Below are 15921 nucleotides of genomic sequence, written 5' to 3' on the forward strand. Positions count from 1 at the left end.
GCCCGCCGGGACCCGCCCCCTCATCAACCCCCGGGAGGGCCGCGCTTAATTAATCCCGCCTTCATTATTTACGAGTTAATTACCCAAAGAGGCGTGGCTTAGAGAGGGCGTGGCTTCCGTGTCACGTGTGGGCGTGGCTTTGTTGTCTTATTAGCGTCTTGGCGCGTCCCGATTGGTCAAACAGCCGCAATGAATTAATTAATCCTCCCTTAATTAAACAATGAATTAATTCAATAAAGGGGGCGTGTCCTAAGGGGGTTGGTTTACGTGTCAGGCGGGGGGCGGGGCTTGGCTAATTAACGAGCGGCTCGGCGCGTTCTGATTGGTGGCAAAAGCCGCCGGGAGGCGCGGCCGTCGCCGCCGTTGCCATGGAGACGCTTCCGGTGCGCCCAACCGGAAGTGGCGGCGCTCGCGGGAGGCGCCGCCGGTACCGGGGGGGGGGGGGTCGGGAAAATCGGGAATTTCGGGGGGAAAATCGGGGAATTTGGGGGAATTTGGGGGGATTTGGGGGGATTTGGGGGAATTTGGGGGGATTTGGGGGGATTTGGGGGATTTGGGGATTCGGGGGAATCGCGGGAGCGGGGCCGGGGGGTCGCGGCTCTGAGGGGCCGCCGGCCTTGGCGGGCGGGGGCTTTTCGGGATGTTTTTTGAGGGGTTTTGGGGGGATTTATTTTGGGTTTTTTGAGGGTTTTTTTGGGTATTTTTGAGGGGTTTTGGGGGGGAATTTTTTTTTATTTTTTTGAGGGTTTTTTGGGGGGGATTTTTAAGGGGTTTGGGGGATTTTTTTCGGATTTTTTTGAGGTTTTTTTGGGGGGATTTTTGAGGGGTTTGGGGGGTTTTTGAGGGGTTTTTTTGAGGTTTTTTTGGGGGGTTTTTGAGGGTTTTTTTTGAGGTTTTTTTGGGGGGATTTTTGAGGGGTTTGGGGGGATTTTTTTTTTATTTTTTGGAGGGTTTTTTGGGGGTTTTTTGAGGGGTTTTGGGGGGATTTATTTTGGATTTTTTTGAGGGGTTTTTTTGGGTATTTTTGAGGAGTTTGGGGGATTTATTTTGGGTTTTTTTAGGGTTTTTTTGGGTATTTTTGAGGGGTTTTGGGGGGATTTATTTTGGTTTTTTTGAGGGGGTTTGGGGATTTTTTTTTGGATTTTTTTGAGGTTTTTTTGGGGGATTTTTGAGGGGTTTTAGGGGAATTTATTTTGGCTTTTTTCAGGGTTTTTTGGGGTATTTTTAAGGGGTTTGGGGGGATTTTTTTTGGTTTTTTTTGAGGGTTTTTTGGGGTATTTTTGAGGGGTTTTGAGGGTTTTTTCAGGAGTTTTTCTGGGATTTTTTTGAGAGAATTTTTGAGAATTTTTGGGGGTTTTTATTTGAGTTTTTTTCAGGGAGTTTTCCGGGATTTTGGGGGGGATTATTTGAGGTGTTTTTTGGGGGGATTTTTTTTGCTTTTTTGGTTTATTTTTTTTTAGGTTTTTTTACAGGTTTTATTGGGTATTTTGGGGGGATTTTTATGAGGTTTTTAACAGTTTTTTGGGGATTTTTTTTGGATTTTTTCCCCCGATTTTTTCAAGTCTGAAACTTCAAAATTTTTCATTTTTTTTTCCCCCCAGGATTTCACCCGAACTCTCCCCCCCCTCCCCCCCCACGGCCGGACCCTCCGGGAGCCCCGAAATTCCCGAATTTTCCCCCCCCAAAAAAAGGAGGAAAAATTTCCTGAGGAATTTCCGGGGGGGGAGGGGGGAACCCCCAGCGCCCCCCTCCCCCTGGGCAGCGACAGGTGAGTCCAAAATCGGCCATTTCTGCCCCAAAAAATCCCCCAAAATGGGGAAAAATGGGAATTTCGGGAAGCTGCGGGCGGCTTTTCCCGAAATCGGGGATTTCTGCCCCCAAAAATGGGGGAAAAGACGGAATTTGGGGAAGGGTGGAGGCGGTTTCTGCCCAAATTTTGGGGATTTTTGGGTCAAAATTTGAATTATTTGGGGGTTTCTGCCCAAAATTTGGGGATTTTTCAGTCAAAATCTGAATTATTTGGGGGTTTCTGCCCAAAATTTGGGGATTTTTCAGTCAAAATCTGAATTATTTGGGGGTTTCTGCCCAAAATTTGGGGATTTTTGGGTCAAAATGTGAATTATTTGGGGGTTTCTGCCCAAAATTTGGGGATTTTTGGGTCAATATCTGAATTATTTGGGGGTTTCTGCCCAAAATTTGGGGATTTTTGGGTCAAAATCTGAATTATTTGGGGGTTTCTGCCCAAATTTGGGGGATTTTTGGGTCAAAATTTGAATTATTTGGGGGTTTCTGCCCAAAATTTGGGGATTTTTCAGTCAAAATCTGAATTATTTGGGGGTTTCTGCCCAAAATTTGGGGATTTTTGGGTCAAAATGTGAATTATTTGGGGGTTTCTGCCCAAAATTTGGGGATTTTTGGGTCAATATCTGAATTATTTGGGGGTTTCTGCCCAAATTTTGGGGATTTTTCGGTCAAAATCTGAATTATTTGGGGGTTTCTGCCCAAATTTTGGGGATTTTTGGGTCAAAATTTGAATTATTTGGGGGTTTCTGCCCAAAATTTGGGGATTTTTCGGTCAAAATCTGAATTATTTGGGGGTTTCTGCCCAAAATTTGGGGATTTTTGGGTCAAAATTTGAATTATTGGGGGTTTCTGCCCAAAATTTGGGGATTTTTGGGTCAAAATTTGAATTATTGGGGGTTTCTGCCCAAAATTTGGGGATTTTTGGGTCAAAATTTGAATTATTGGGGGTTTCTGCCCAAATTTGGGGATTTTTGGGTCAAAATCTGAATTATTTGGGGGTTTCTGCCCAAATTTGGGGATTTTTCCATCAAAATCCGAATTGTTTTGTTGGTTTTGCCCCAAATTTGGGATTTCTGCCCCCAAAAAATCCCCAAAAAACTTGGGGAAAAAAAAGGGAATTTTGGGAAAGGTTTGGGGTGGTTTCCCCCCAAAATTTGGGGATTTTTCCATCAAAATCTGAATTTTTTTGGTGGGTTTGCCCAAATTTGGGATGTTTCAGGGGAATTTTGGGGTTTTTTGGGGAGGAATTTTGGGGTTTTTTGGGGAGGAATTTTGGGGGTTTTTTGGGGAGGAATTTTGGGGTTTTTCGGGAGGAATTTTGGGGTTTTTGGGGAGGAATTTTGGGGTTTTTGGGGAGGAATTTCGGGGTTTTTTGGGGAGGAATTTTGGGATTTTTGGGGAGGAATTTTGGGGTTTTTGGGGAGGAATTTTGGGGTTTTTGGGGAGGAATTTTGGGGTTTTTGGGGAGGAATTTTGGGGTTTTTCGGGGAGGAATTTCGGGGTTTTTGGGGAGGAATTTCGGGGTTTTTCGGGAGTTTTTTGGTGAATTTTGGAAGTTTTCAGCGGATTTTTTAATGAATTTCGCGGTGTTTTTTGGAGTTTTTCCGAAGAATTCCTGTTTTTTTTGGGCAATTCCCGTTTCCCCTCCCCCCCGCCCCTTTCGGTCGCGTTTTTTGGGTTCAATTTCCCCTTTTCCGGGTGTTTTTTTGCCCTTTAATTCCCTTTTTCCGCCGCCGACGTGGCCGGGGCGGAGTTTAACCCCCGAGCTCCTCCCGGATGCACAAACCCCGCAGGTTTTTCCCCTTTTTTTCCCCTTTTTTTTGGAGCTTTCCTGGGTTTTTTTTCACTTTTTCCACATTTTTTTAACCCTCCCATTTATTTCCCCTTTTTCCCGGTTTTTTTTTCCCACTTTTCTGGTTTTTTTCACTTTTTCCTGGGTTTGGTTTGGGGTTTTTTTGAGCAATCCTGGATTTTGTTTTCTTTTTCCTGTTTGGTTTTCTTTGGGGTTTTTTTTAATCCTTTTTCCCTTAATTCCTCTCTTTCCCCTTTCCCCTTTTTTTCCCTTTTTCCCCTCATTTCTTTCTCCTTTTTTCCCTTTTTCACCCCATTTTTTTGTCCTTTTTTCTCCATTTTTTCCTCTTTTTCCTCCCTCTTTTTTCGTCCCTTTTTCTCTTTTTTCTCCATTTTTTTCTCCATTTTTTCCTCCTTTTCTCCTTCTTTTCCTCCTTTTTCCTCATTTTTTTCGCCATTTTTTCCTCCCTCTTTTTTCCTCCCCTTTTCTCTTTTTCCTCCATTTTTTCCTCCTTTTTTTTTCCCTTTTTCACCCCATTTTTTTGTCCTTTTTTCTCCAATTTTTCCTCCATTTCTTTCTCTTTTTCCCCCCCCCCATAACCCCCAAACTCCTGGGATATTTCCACTCCCAAATCCCCCGTTTTTCCACGGATTTTACCGGAAATTTTCCCACCCTTTGGAGCGGAAAATCCTCCCCGGGTTAAAATTTAACTCGACCGGACTCTGCCCTTGGGGGCTGGCGATGGGAGGGGCAGAAATTCCCGTTTTTCTCCTTTTTCAAAGCCAATTTTGGGTCGTTTTGAACAAAATTTGAAGGAATTTTTAGGGATTTCTTTTTACCCTCGGTGAGATTCGGGGCGGGGATCCCAAATTTCCTTTTTTCCCCCATTTTTTCCCCATTTTTTTCTCATTTTTTAAGCAATTTCGGGCCGTTTTTCAGGGAATTTTTTTTAGGGAATTTCAATTTGCTTTTCCATTGGTTTTTAATAAATTTTTGGCCGTTTTTTGGGGGGGATTTTTGGGATATTTTTGCCCCAAACCCACGAGGTTTCAATTCCTCTTTTTAGGGGCTGTGGCTGTTTCGAGGTTTCCTCTTCCTGGGGGAGGAGGGGAGTAAATTTTGGGGTGAAAAATTGGAATTTGGGGGCCTGGAAATGGGGAATTTTCACTTTTTTTTGGTGGCCCTGATTTGGGAATTGCGGCTTTTGTGTCTTTTTGGTTTGGAAAACTCGACCCTAACTTGGGAATTTCGACTTTTCCTCACCCGAAACTCGGGAATTTTCACTTTTCCTCGCCCGAAACTCGGGAATTTTCACTTTTCCTCACCCAAAACTCGGGAATTTTCACTTTTCCTCACCCGAAACTCGGGAATTTTCACTTTTCCTCGCCCGAAACTCGGGAATTTTCACTTTTCCTCACCCAAAACTCGGGAATTTTCACTTTTCCTCACCCGAAACTCGGGAATTTTCACTTTTCCTCATCTGAAACTCGGGAATTTTCACTTTTCCTCACCTGAAACTCGGGAATTTTGACTTTTCCTCGCCCGAAACTCGAGAATTTTCACTTTTCCTCGCCCGAAACTCGGGAATTTTCACTTTTCCTCACCCGAAACTCGGGAATTTTCACTTTTCCTCACCCGAAACTCGGGAATTTTCACTTTTCCTCACCCGAAACTCGGGAATTTTCACTTTTCCTCACCCGAAACTCGGGAATTTTGACTTTCCCTCGCCCTTAACTCGGGACGTTCGGCTTCCCTTCGCCCCTCGTTTTGCCAAGCCCCCTTTCCTCTGTTTCTCACCCTGAGTTTTCCTATTCCCCCGTTTTTTAACCCCGTTTCTCTCCCTCCCCTTCCAGCCCCATGTGAAGGATGCTGAAGAAGACCAGCCTTGCTCTCGGGGGGGCCGCGCTCTTCCTCGCCTGGAACGGCCTCCTCCTCCTCTTCCTCTGGACCCGCCCCGGCCCCCAAAACCCCCCGAAAAACCCTCAAAACCCTTTGGCCGACGCCAAACTCCTCCCCGCCCAGCTCCTGCAGCTGGCCCAGGACGCCGAGGCCGAGCTGCGCCTGCAGCGCGAGCTCCTGCTGCAGATCCAAAAGCTCAGCCAGAGCCGGCGGCAAAAAACGCCGAAACCGCCCCAAATCCCCGTCACGGCGGCGGCCGAGGAGCCGCCGGTGATCCCGGTGTTGGTGCTGGCGTGCGACCGCAGCTCGGTGAGGCGCTGCCTGGATAAAATCCTGCGGTACCGCCCCAGCGCCCGGCGCTTCCCGGTGATCGTGTCGCAGGACTGCGGCCACGCCGAGACGGCGGCGGTGATCGCGTCCTACGGCGCCGCCGTGGCTCACATCCACCAGCCCGACCTCAGCGACGTGCCGGTGCCGCCGGAGCACCGCAAGTTCCAGGGCTATTACAAGATCTCCCGTCACTACCGCTGGGCGCTGGGCCAGGTGTTCCGCACCTTCCGCTACCGCGCCGCCATCGTGGTGGAGGACGACCTGGAGGTGGCCCCGGATTTCTTCGAGTACTTCCAGGCGGTTTTGCCGATCCTCCAGAGAGATCCCAGCCTGTGGTGCGCCTCGGCGTGGAATGACAACGGCAAGGAGGGGTTGGTGGACGCCGGCAAGGCCGAGCTGCTCTACAGGACGGATTTTTTCCCCGGCTTGGGCTGGTTGTTGTTGGCAGAACTCTGGGACGAGCTGGAGCCCAAATGGCCGGCGGCGTTTTGGGACGATTGGATGAGGCAGCCCGAACAACGCCGCGGCCGCTCCTGCGTCCGGCCCGAGGTATCCAGGACCGTGACCTTCGGCCGGAAAGGCGTCAGCCACGGGCAGTTCTTCGACCAGTACCTGAAGTTCATCAAACTCAACGACCGCTTCGTGCCTTTCACCCAGCTGGACCTTTCTTACCTCAAGAAGGAGCAGTACGAAGCTTCCTTCCTGCGGCAGGTCTATTCCGCCCCCGAGATCAAACTGGAGCAGCTGCAGAAGGAGACCGGGAAGGATTTAGGGGCGGTCAGGCTCCAGTACCGGGGCAGAGATTCCTTCAAAGCTCTGGCCAAAGCTTTGGGGTTGATGGACGATCTGAAATCCGGCGTGCCCCGCGCCGGCTACCGCGGCGTGGTCAGCTTCGTGTGCCGCGGCCGCCGCGTCTTCCTGGCGCCGCCCTCGGACTGGACGGGCTACGACCCCTCCTGGAGCTGAGGACGGCGGTTTTGGGGACGGTCCCCCGGGTTTGGTTTTTTTTGGGGGGGGAGGGGGGTGGAGATGGGGAGGGGGTTTTTGCAGAATAATAAAAAAAGGTGGAGAAACCGGGGGGTTGTTGTTGTTCTCTGAATTCCGGGTTGGCGTCGTTGCCAATCCCGTCAGTTTCGTTTCTACGTTTTGGGGGTTTAAAAGTCCCTTTTGAACCTAATTTTGGGGGAGGGTTTTGGGTGAATTTGGCACTACGGGGGTGGGGGGTTTCCAGAATAAAAGCTGGAGAAACGGGGGGTTGTTCTTCTCTCCCCTGAATCCCAGGTTTGCGTCGCTGCCGCTTCTGGGAGTTTCATCCCTTAAAAGTCCCTTTGAGCCTAAATTTGCCCTTTTTTTGGGGCGGATTTGGCACTCACGGAGCTCAAGCGCCTCAGGCTCGTTCCTCTCCCGCCATTTTGCCTTCGCGCCCTCAGGGACCCCTTTATATACCAGAGCCCGCCCCTCGCTGCCATTGGCTGATTTTCCCGCCTAAACCCCAGCGCTCGTTCTGATTGGCCGAACCTCCTGTCTCTCCTGGTTCTCTGGGCGCTGATTGGCCGTGGGCTGTTCCCGCCTCACGCCCTCAGCGCGGCGGCTCCCGCGGCCGGTGGTGCGCAGGTTTTTATTTCGTTATTTTTTAATTTATTTTATTGGTTTAAATCAAATTTTTTTCTTCTTTTTCCCTCTCCCTTTGTCCCCTGGTGTCCCCTCGGCCCGCTCCCGGTGCTCCCGGCGTGCCCAGGGGTGAGGATGAGGATGATGAGGATGATGATGGAGGAGGTAGAGGAGGAGGAAGGGATGGGGATGAAGAAGAGGAGAGTGGGATGAGGATGAGGATGAGGAGGGCAGCGGGATTCGGATGGGGATGAAGAGGAGGAGGAAGAGGAGGCAGAGAAAGGAGAGCGGGATGGGGATGAAGAAGATGGGGATGGAGATGAAGAAGGGGAGGAAGAGCAGGATGAGGATGAAGAAGGGGAGGATGGGGAGGGTGGGATGAGGGCAGAGATGAAGAGGAGGAGGAGGAGGAAGAGGGCGGGATGGGGATGAAGAACAGGAGGAAGAGGAGGAGAGCGGGATGGAGATGAAGAGGAGGACGAGGAGGAGGAGAGAGGGATGGGGATGAAGAACAGGAGGAAGAGGAGGAGGAGGAGAGCGGGATGAGGACGAAGAACAGAAGAGCCGGATCCGTTTGAAGAACACGATCGGGAGGAGGAAGAGGAGGAGGAGGAAGAGGAGGAGGAAGGGGCTGAACTTCCTGGGTCAGCGGCGGCGGCGGCTCCATCCGGGCCGGGCCGGGCCGGGCGGATCCTCCCGAGGCCCGGGGGGGGGTGAACCGGGAGCCCCCCGAGCCCCCCGAACGGAGCCGCTGCCGGGGAACCGGGAGCCCCCCGAGCCCCCCGAACGGAGCCGCTACCGGGGAACCGGGAGCCCCCCCGAGCCCCCCGAACGGAGCCGCTGCCGGGGGAACCGGGAGCCCCCCGAGCCCCCCGAACGGAGCCGCTGCCGGGGAACCGGGAGCCCCCCGAGCCGGGGCCGGCGCCGGAGCCCGCAGGAGCCGCACGATGCAGGAGAGCTACGAGGCGCTGATGCTGCTGGGTGAGAGCCCCGGGATCATCCCCCTCCCCGAAAAAAATCATCATCTGTTTGGGTTATCCCCCTGAAATCATCCCCCTCCCCGAAAAAATCATCATCTGTTTGGGTTATCCCCCTGAAATCATCCCCCTCCCCGAAAAAATCATCATCTGTTTGGGTTATCCCGCTAAAATCATCCCCCTCCCCCCAAAAAATCATCATCTGTTTGGGTTATCCCCCTAAAATCATCCTCCTCCCCGAAAAAATTCATCATCTGTTTGGGTTATCCCCCTGAAATCATCCCCCTGCCCCCCAAAAAAAACCCCCCAAAAATCGGGAAAAAAATGGGGATAAAATCCGATTTTAAATGGAAATCTCAATGGAAACCCCAACCTCAATTAAACTGGATTTTGTCTTTATATTTTTTAATTAATTTTCATTTATTTTGGGGGGCAGATTTCCCCATCCCCAGGCCCACCGTTACGACCTATAATTTTCATTAATTTCCATTATTTTAATTATTTTTGGGGGGCAGATTTCCGCATCCCCAGGCCCACCGTTTTGACCTACAATTCTAATTAATTTTCATTAATTTCAATTATCTTTGGGGCAGATTTCCCCATCCCCAGGCCCGTGCTCGTGTCCCGCCTGGAGCCCGAGGAGGATCTGGGGGTCCCCGACCCCAACGACTCCAAGGAGTGGGAAACCCTCCGGGTGGCCCCTGCAGGTGAGAGGGACCCCAAACCCCCTTTTTCTTCCCCTTTTAAATATCTTTTGAGTCGCTTTTTTAATTCTCTTTTTATTCTTTCCATCCCCTTTTTATTCCCCTTTTGATTCCTTTTTTTCCCCTTTTTATTCCCCTTTTTATTCCTTTTTTCCCCTTTTTATTCCTTTTTTAATTCCTTTTTTCCCCTTTTTATTCCCCTTTTTATTCCTTTTTTTCCCCTTTTTATTCCTCTTTTTATTCCTTTTTTCCCCTTTTTATTCCTTTTCTCCCCTTTTTATTCCTTTTTTTATTCCTTTTTCCCCCTTTTTATTCCTTTTTTTATTCCTTTTTCCCCCTTTTTATTCCTTTTTTCATTCCTTTTTCCCCCTTTTTATTCCTTTTTTCATTCCTTTTTCCCCCTTTTTATTCCTTTTTTCATTCCCTTTTCCCCCCTTTTTATGCCCCTTTTAATTCCCTTTTTATTCCATTATATTTCCTTTTTTGCATCCTCTCTTTTATTCCCTTCTTCTTTCCCCTTTTAAATCCCTTTTTTCTTTTCCGTCCCCATTTATTCCCCTTTTCCCCCATTTTCCCCTTTTTCCCCATTTCCCCCCATTTTTCCCATTTTTCCCCTTTTTTACCTTTTTTCCCTTTTTTTCTCCTTTTTCACCCATTTATTTTCCAAATCCCTTTTTTCCTCTTTTCCCTTTTTTCCCTTTTTTCCCCCTTTTTTTCCTTTTTCCCTTTTTTCCCTTTTCCCCCCTTTTTTCCCTTTTTTCCCTTTTTTTCCCCATTTTTCCCTTTTTCCCCCTTTTTTCCCTTTTTTCTCCTTTTCCCCCTTTTTTTCCTTTTTTCCCTTTTTTCCCTTTTCCCCCCTTTTTTCCCTTTTCCCCCCTTTTTTCCCCATTTTTCCCTTTTTCCCCCTTTTTTCCATTTTTTCTCCTTTTTTCCCTTTTTTCCCTTTTTTCCCCATTTTTCCCCTTTTCCCCCTTTTTTTCCCCTTTTTTCTCCTTTTTTCCCCATTTTTCCCTTTTCCCCCTTTTTTCCCTTTTTTCCCCATTTTTCCCTTTTTCCCCCTTTTTTCCCTTTTTTTCCCTTTTTTCCCCTTTTTTACCCTTTTCCCCCTTTCTCCCCCTTTTCCCCTTTTTTTCCCTTTTTTTCCCTTTTTCCCCTTTTTTACCCTTTTCCCCCTTTCTCCCCTTTTTTTCCCTTTTTTCCCTTTTTCCCTTTTCTCCCCCTTTTTCCCTTTTTTTCCCTTTTTTCCCCTTTTTTACCCTTTTCCCCCTTTTTTTCCCTTTTTTCCCCTTTTTTTCCCTTTCCCCCCCTTTTCCCCTTTTTTCCCCATTTTTCCCCCTTTTCTCCTTTTTCCCTTTTTTTCCCCTTTTCCCCCCATTTTTCCCCCCCAGACTACAACTCCTCCAGCGACGCCGAGGAGGAGGAAGAGGAAGAGGAGGAGGAGGAGGAAGAACCCCCCGAGCCCCGCCCACCGAACCCCGCCCCCTCCCCGCCCCCTTCCCCGCCCCCTTTTCCCCGCGGGGCTCGCGGGGGGCGTGGCCGCGCCAGGGGGGGCCGGGATCCCCAAGCTCCGCCCCAAGGTAACCAAGCCCCGCCCTCGGGGGCCCAGGCCACGCCCCCGAGGGCGTTCCCGTGCCCCTTGTGCGGGAAGAGCTTCACCCGCAGCTCCAACCGCAACGCGCACCAGCGGCGCCACCTGCAGGCGCACCTGGGCGGCGCACCTGGGGGGCGTGGCCAGTGCGGGCGGGGCTCGCACCTGCAGGCGCACCTGGGAAACGCCCCCGGGGGGCGTGGCCGCTGCGGGCGGGGCTGGGGGCGTGGCGCTGAGAGCGGAGGGGTGCGACCGGAGGGGTGCAGTCAGTGCGGGCGGGGCTCACACCTGCAGGCACACCTGGGAAACGCACCCGGGGGGCGTGGTCAATGTGGGAGGGGCTCACACCTGCAGGGACACCAGGAGGACGCACCTGAGGGGTGTGGCCACTGTGGGCGTGGCTCCGAGCTCAGTGCACACCTGTACACACACCTGGGCCAGCAAAACCAGGGGTGTGGCCAGTGTGGGCGTGGCCCTGAGCTAAGTTCCCACCTGGGGCGCACACCTGAGGGGTGTGGCCACTGCGGGCGTGGCTCCGAGCTCAGTGCACACCTGCACGCACACCTGGGCCAGCAGAATGGGGGGTGTGGCCAGTGTGGGCGTGGCTCCGAGCTCGGTGCGCACCTGGGCAAGCGAAAACAGGGGTGTGGCCACCGCGGGAGGGGCTCGGGGCGTGGCTCACACCTGCACACACACCTGGGCCAGCGCAACAAGGGGTGTGGCCACTGCGGGCGGGGTTTAGGGCGTGGCTCGCACCTGGGCAAGCCATCCTCGGGGTGTGGCCACTGTGGGCGGGGCTCCGAGGTGCAGACGCCCGATGGGCGTGGGCAGTGTGGGCGTGGCTCGGGGCGTGGCTCCCACCTGCGGGCACACCTGGGCCAGCGCCCCTACACCTGCAGCGATTGTGGGCGTGGCTTCAGCTACAGCTCCGCCTTCCTGAAGCACCGGCGGGCGCACCAGGAGGAGGAGGGGGCGGGGCCGAGGAGGAGGAGGAGGAGGAAGGCGCCGAGCCCCGCCCCCCAGAGCTGCCCCCGCTGCGGGGCGGGGTTCGCCGACGGCCCCGCCCTCCTGGCGCACCTGAGCGGCCACGCCCAGCCCTACACCTGCGGGGATTGTGGGAAGGGCTTCGGGGGAAGCTCCGCCCTCATCCGCCACCAGCGGCTGCACCTGGGGTAGAACCGGAACTGGAACCGGAACCGGAACTGGACTGGAACTTCACCCGGGCTAACGGAACCGGAACGGGGACAGGACCAGAACTGAAACCGGAACTGGAACTGAACCGGGACCAGCGGCTGCACCTGGGATAATGGAACCGGAACTGGACCGGAACTGGAACTGAACCGGGACCAGCGGCTGCACCTGGGATAATGGAACCGGAACCGGAACCGGAACTGGAACTGAACCGGGACCAGTGGCTGCACCTGGGCTAACGGAACCGGAACTGAACCGGAACTGGAACTGAACCGGGACCAGCGGCTCCACCTGGGCTAACGGAACCGGAACTGAACCGGAACTGGAACTGAACCGGGACCAGCGGCTGCACCTGGGATAATGGAACCGGAACCGGAACTGGAACTGAACCAGGACCAGCGGCTGCACCTGGGATAATGGAACCGGAACTGAACCGGAACTGGAACTGGAACTGGAACTGGAACTGAACCGGGACCAGCGGCTGCACCTGGGCTAACGGAACCGGAACCGGAACTGGAACTGAACCGGGACCAGCGGCTGCACCTGGGCTAACGGAACCGGAACCGAGCCCAGAGTTCTGGCACCGAACCTGTTACCGGGGGGTGGGGGGGAGGGGACTTGGGGAGGGGCGGGCCTGACCCCGCGGTGACCCCGCCCCTCCCCCAGCTCAGTAAAGGATCGTGGACGTTCTCCCCTCCCCCCCCCGTGCCGTCTGTGCCGCCCCTCCCCCCCCAAAATTGGGGATGGGGGCGGGGAGCATTTCTGGGGTGGGGGAGGGGCAGCGGGGCTGGGCTGGGGCCGGGGGTCTTCTCCCCCTCCCTAATTTGTTTTATTTTTATTTTATTTTAATTTAATTTTTTTCACCTTCCTCTGAGCAGTCCCCGGAGCCTTCGCCCCCATCCCCCTTTCATTTCATTAATTCATTTTATTTTATTTAACTTTATTTTTCTTTTATTTTATATTTTACAATTTTCTTTTACTTTATTTTTATTTTATTTTGTATTTTGTATTTTTTAATTTTATTTTATATTTTATTTTATTCTACTTTATTCTTTTTTATTTTATATTTTACAACTCCATTTTACTTTATATTTATTTTATTTTACTTTATTCTTATTTTATTTTCTATTCTATTATTTTAGTTTACTGTTATTTTATAATCTTATATTTTTTAACTTTCTTTTACTTTATTCTCATTTTATACTGTAATTTTATATTTTATTATTTCATTTTACTGTATTCTTATTTATTTTATTTCATTTTACTTTATTCTCATTTTATTCTATAATTTTATATTTTATTTTACCTTATTCTAATTTTTTTTTATATTTTCTTTTACTTTATTCTTATTTTATAATTTTACATTTTATAACTTTCTTTTACTTTATTCTTGTTTTATCCTATAATTTTCTATTCTTTTACCTTATTTTGTTTTACATTTTATTTTACTCTATTCTTATTCTATACAATAATTTTACACTTTATATTATGTTACTTTGTTCTTTTTCTAATTTTACATTTCCATAATTTTCTTTTACTTTATTCCCGTTTTATTCTATCATTCCATATTTCACTCTTACCTTTCACATTTTTATTATTCGTTCCGTTCCATTTTTTTTTTTGGTGTTTTTTTTCGCCTTCCTCCGAGCAGCCCCCGGGGGTTGAACTTCCTGGGTCACTCCCCCTCCTCCCCCTCCCCTCCTTCCTCCCCCTCCTCCTCCTCCTCCCCTCCATTGTCCGGCGCGGCCGCGGCGCCGTCCAGCGCGGGGCTCCCCCCGGGGGTCGCGGCCCCCCCGGGGCACTTGGGGGCGGATCCGGGGGGTCGCGATGTCCCCCAAGCGCGGCCGGGGGCTCCCCCCGGGGCCGGAGGCGGGCGGGGGTCGCGGCGCGGAGGCTCCGCGGGGCCGCCCCGGGAGGAAGAGGAAGAGGAAGGAGACGGTGGCGGTGCGGCCGCGGGCGGGGGGCGCCGAGCGCCCCAACATCTGCGTGGAGTGCGGGAAGGGCTTCGTGCGCGCCGCGGGGCTGGCCGAGCACCGCCGGGGCCACCGCGCCGGGAGTGACCGCGGGGACGGCGGGAGTGACCGCCGGGGCGGCGGGAGTGACCACCGCGCCGGGAGTGACCACCGGGGCGCCGGGAGTGACCACCGCGCCGGGAGTGACCGCCGGGGCGGCGGGAGTGACCACCGGGACGGGAGTGACCACCGCGCCGGGAGTGACCGCGGGGACGGCGGGAGTGACCGCCGGGGCGGCGGGAGTGACCGCCGGGGCGGCGGGAGTGACCACCGGGACGGGAGTGACCACCGCGCCGGGAGTGACCGCGGGGACGGCGGGAGTGACCGCCGGGGCGGCGGGAGTGACCACCGCGATGGGAGTGACCGCTGCGCTCCTGGGAGTGACCACCGCGCCGGGAATGACCACCCGGGCGGCGGGAGTGACCACCGCGATGGGAGTGACCACCGGGGCGGCGGGAGTGACCACCGGGACGGGAGTGACCACCCGGGCGGCGGGAGTGACCACCGCGGTGCCCGGAGTGACCACCGCGCCGGGAGTGACCATCAGGGTGGCGGGAGTGACCACCGCGGTGCCCGGAGTGACCACCGCGATGGGAGTGACCACCACGATGGGAGTGACCACCCGGGCGGCGGGAGTGACCACTGGGGCGCCAGGAGTGACCACCGCGATGGGAGTGACCATCAGGGCGGGAGTGACCACCCAGGCGGCGGGAGTGACCACCACGATGGGAGTGACCATCGGGGCGGTAATGACCACCACGGCAGCACGAGTGACCACCGGGGCGCCGGGACTGACCAACGGGCAGCGGCCGGAGGCACGAGTGACCAGCGGGGAGGGAGTGGCCTGAGGGGGAGGCTCGGTGGTCAGCGGGGCCTCAGTGGTCAGCGGGATCGTTCTGGTGGTCAGCCCGACCTCGGCGGTCAGCGGGATCGTTCTGGTGGTCAGCCCGACCTCGGCGGTCAGCGGGATCACGCTGGTGGTCATCGGGATCGTGACGATGGCCAAGGATCCAACCACGGTGATGGTCAGCGGGACCTCGGTGGTCAGCAGGATCACTCCAGCGACCGGCACGACGATGACCCCAGAGCCGCCCACGGCGATGGTCAGCGGGGTCACGGCGATGGTCACCGAGGTCACGGCGATGGTCAGCGGGGTCACGGCGATGACCACTGGGTGACCCCCAGGTGCCCGCCCCGCTCTCTCTCGTGCCTGGACTGCGGCCAGAGCTCCGGGCCCAGCCCTGACCAGCAGCGCCACCGCCGCGTCCACCCCGCTCCGGCCACTCCGGCCACCCCCGGCGGAGTGACCAGCCGGTGCCGGGACTGCGGCCGGACCGCGCCCCCCCCCGCGACCCTTCAGGTGCGTGGACTGCGGGAAAAGCTTCACCAAGAGCCGGCCCAAAGAACCCCCGGAACCCCCCAAAGCGCGGCGGGGCCGCCGCCGCTGCGACCCCAAACCTTCATCCTCCTCCTCCTCCTCGTCTTCGTCGTCGTTGCCGGCCGTGCCCAACACATGCGGCGAGTGCTGGCAGAGCTTCAGCCAGAGCTCGGACCTGGTGAAGCACCTGCGCATCCACACCGGCGAGAAGCCGTACACCTGCGGCGTGTGCGGCAAACGCTTCAACGTCAGCTCCAACCTGATCCGGCACCGGCGCATCCACACCGGCGAGAAGCCGTACGCGTGCGGCGTCTGCGGCAAACGCTTCACCGACAAATCCACGCTGACGCAGCACCGCCGCATCCACACCGGCGAGAAGCCGTACGCGTGCGGCGTCTGCGGCAAGAGCTTCAGCCGCAGCTCGCACCACAAGCGGCACCAGAGGACGCACGGCGTCGCCGCCGACGTCACCGGCGCGGTCACCGGCGCGGCGTTGCTGCCGCTCTGGCCGTACCCCAGCCAGCCCTGCTGAATGAGGGGGTTTGGGGTTTGGGGGGCGGCTAAAAACAAAAGAAAATGACAAAAAAAAAAAACCCCAAAAATTTGGAATAATAATAATAATAATAATAATAATAA

The 15921-nt window shown here is 53.5% G+C and overlaps 2 protein-coding genes across 2 annotated transcripts; both read left to right on the forward strand.

The window, feature by feature from the left end:
- Positions 1–979: 979 nt before the first annotated feature.
- On the forward strand, positions 980–6814 carry LOC136284591 (alpha-1,3-mannosyl-glycoprotein 2-beta-N-acetylglucosaminyltransferase-like). Its single transcript, XM_066174939.1, has 2 exons — positions 980–1768; positions 5449–6814. The coding sequence occupies exon 2, from the start codon at positions 5462–5464 to the stop codon at positions 6788–6790; it is 1329 nt and encodes a 442-aa protein (XP_066031036.1). The 5' UTR covers positions 980–1768; positions 5449–5461; the 3' UTR covers positions 6791–6814.
- A 1113-nt stretch (positions 6815–7927) lies between these two features.
- On the forward strand, positions 7928–12838 carry LOC136284592 (zinc finger protein 229-like). The gene is made up of 3 exons (XM_066174940.1): positions 7928–8416; positions 9006–9119; positions 10505–12838. Exons 1-3 carry the CDS (start codon positions 8383–8385, stop codon positions 11878–11880), a joined length of 1524 nt encoding a protein of 507 aa, XP_066031037.1. The 5' UTR covers positions 7928–8382; the 3' UTR covers positions 11881–12838.
- Positions 12839–15921: the final 3083 nt, after the last annotated feature.

Source organism: Chamaea fasciata, unplaced genomic scaffold (assembly GCF_029207755.1).
Source record: "Chamaea fasciata isolate MVZ Bird 193981 ecotype frontalis unplaced genomic scaffold, bChaFas1.0.hap1 SCAF_1158, whole genome shotgun sequence".
In the NCBI taxonomy this organism is placed as follows: Eukaryota; Metazoa; Chordata; class Aves; order Passeriformes; family Sylviidae; genus Chamaea; species Chamaea fasciata.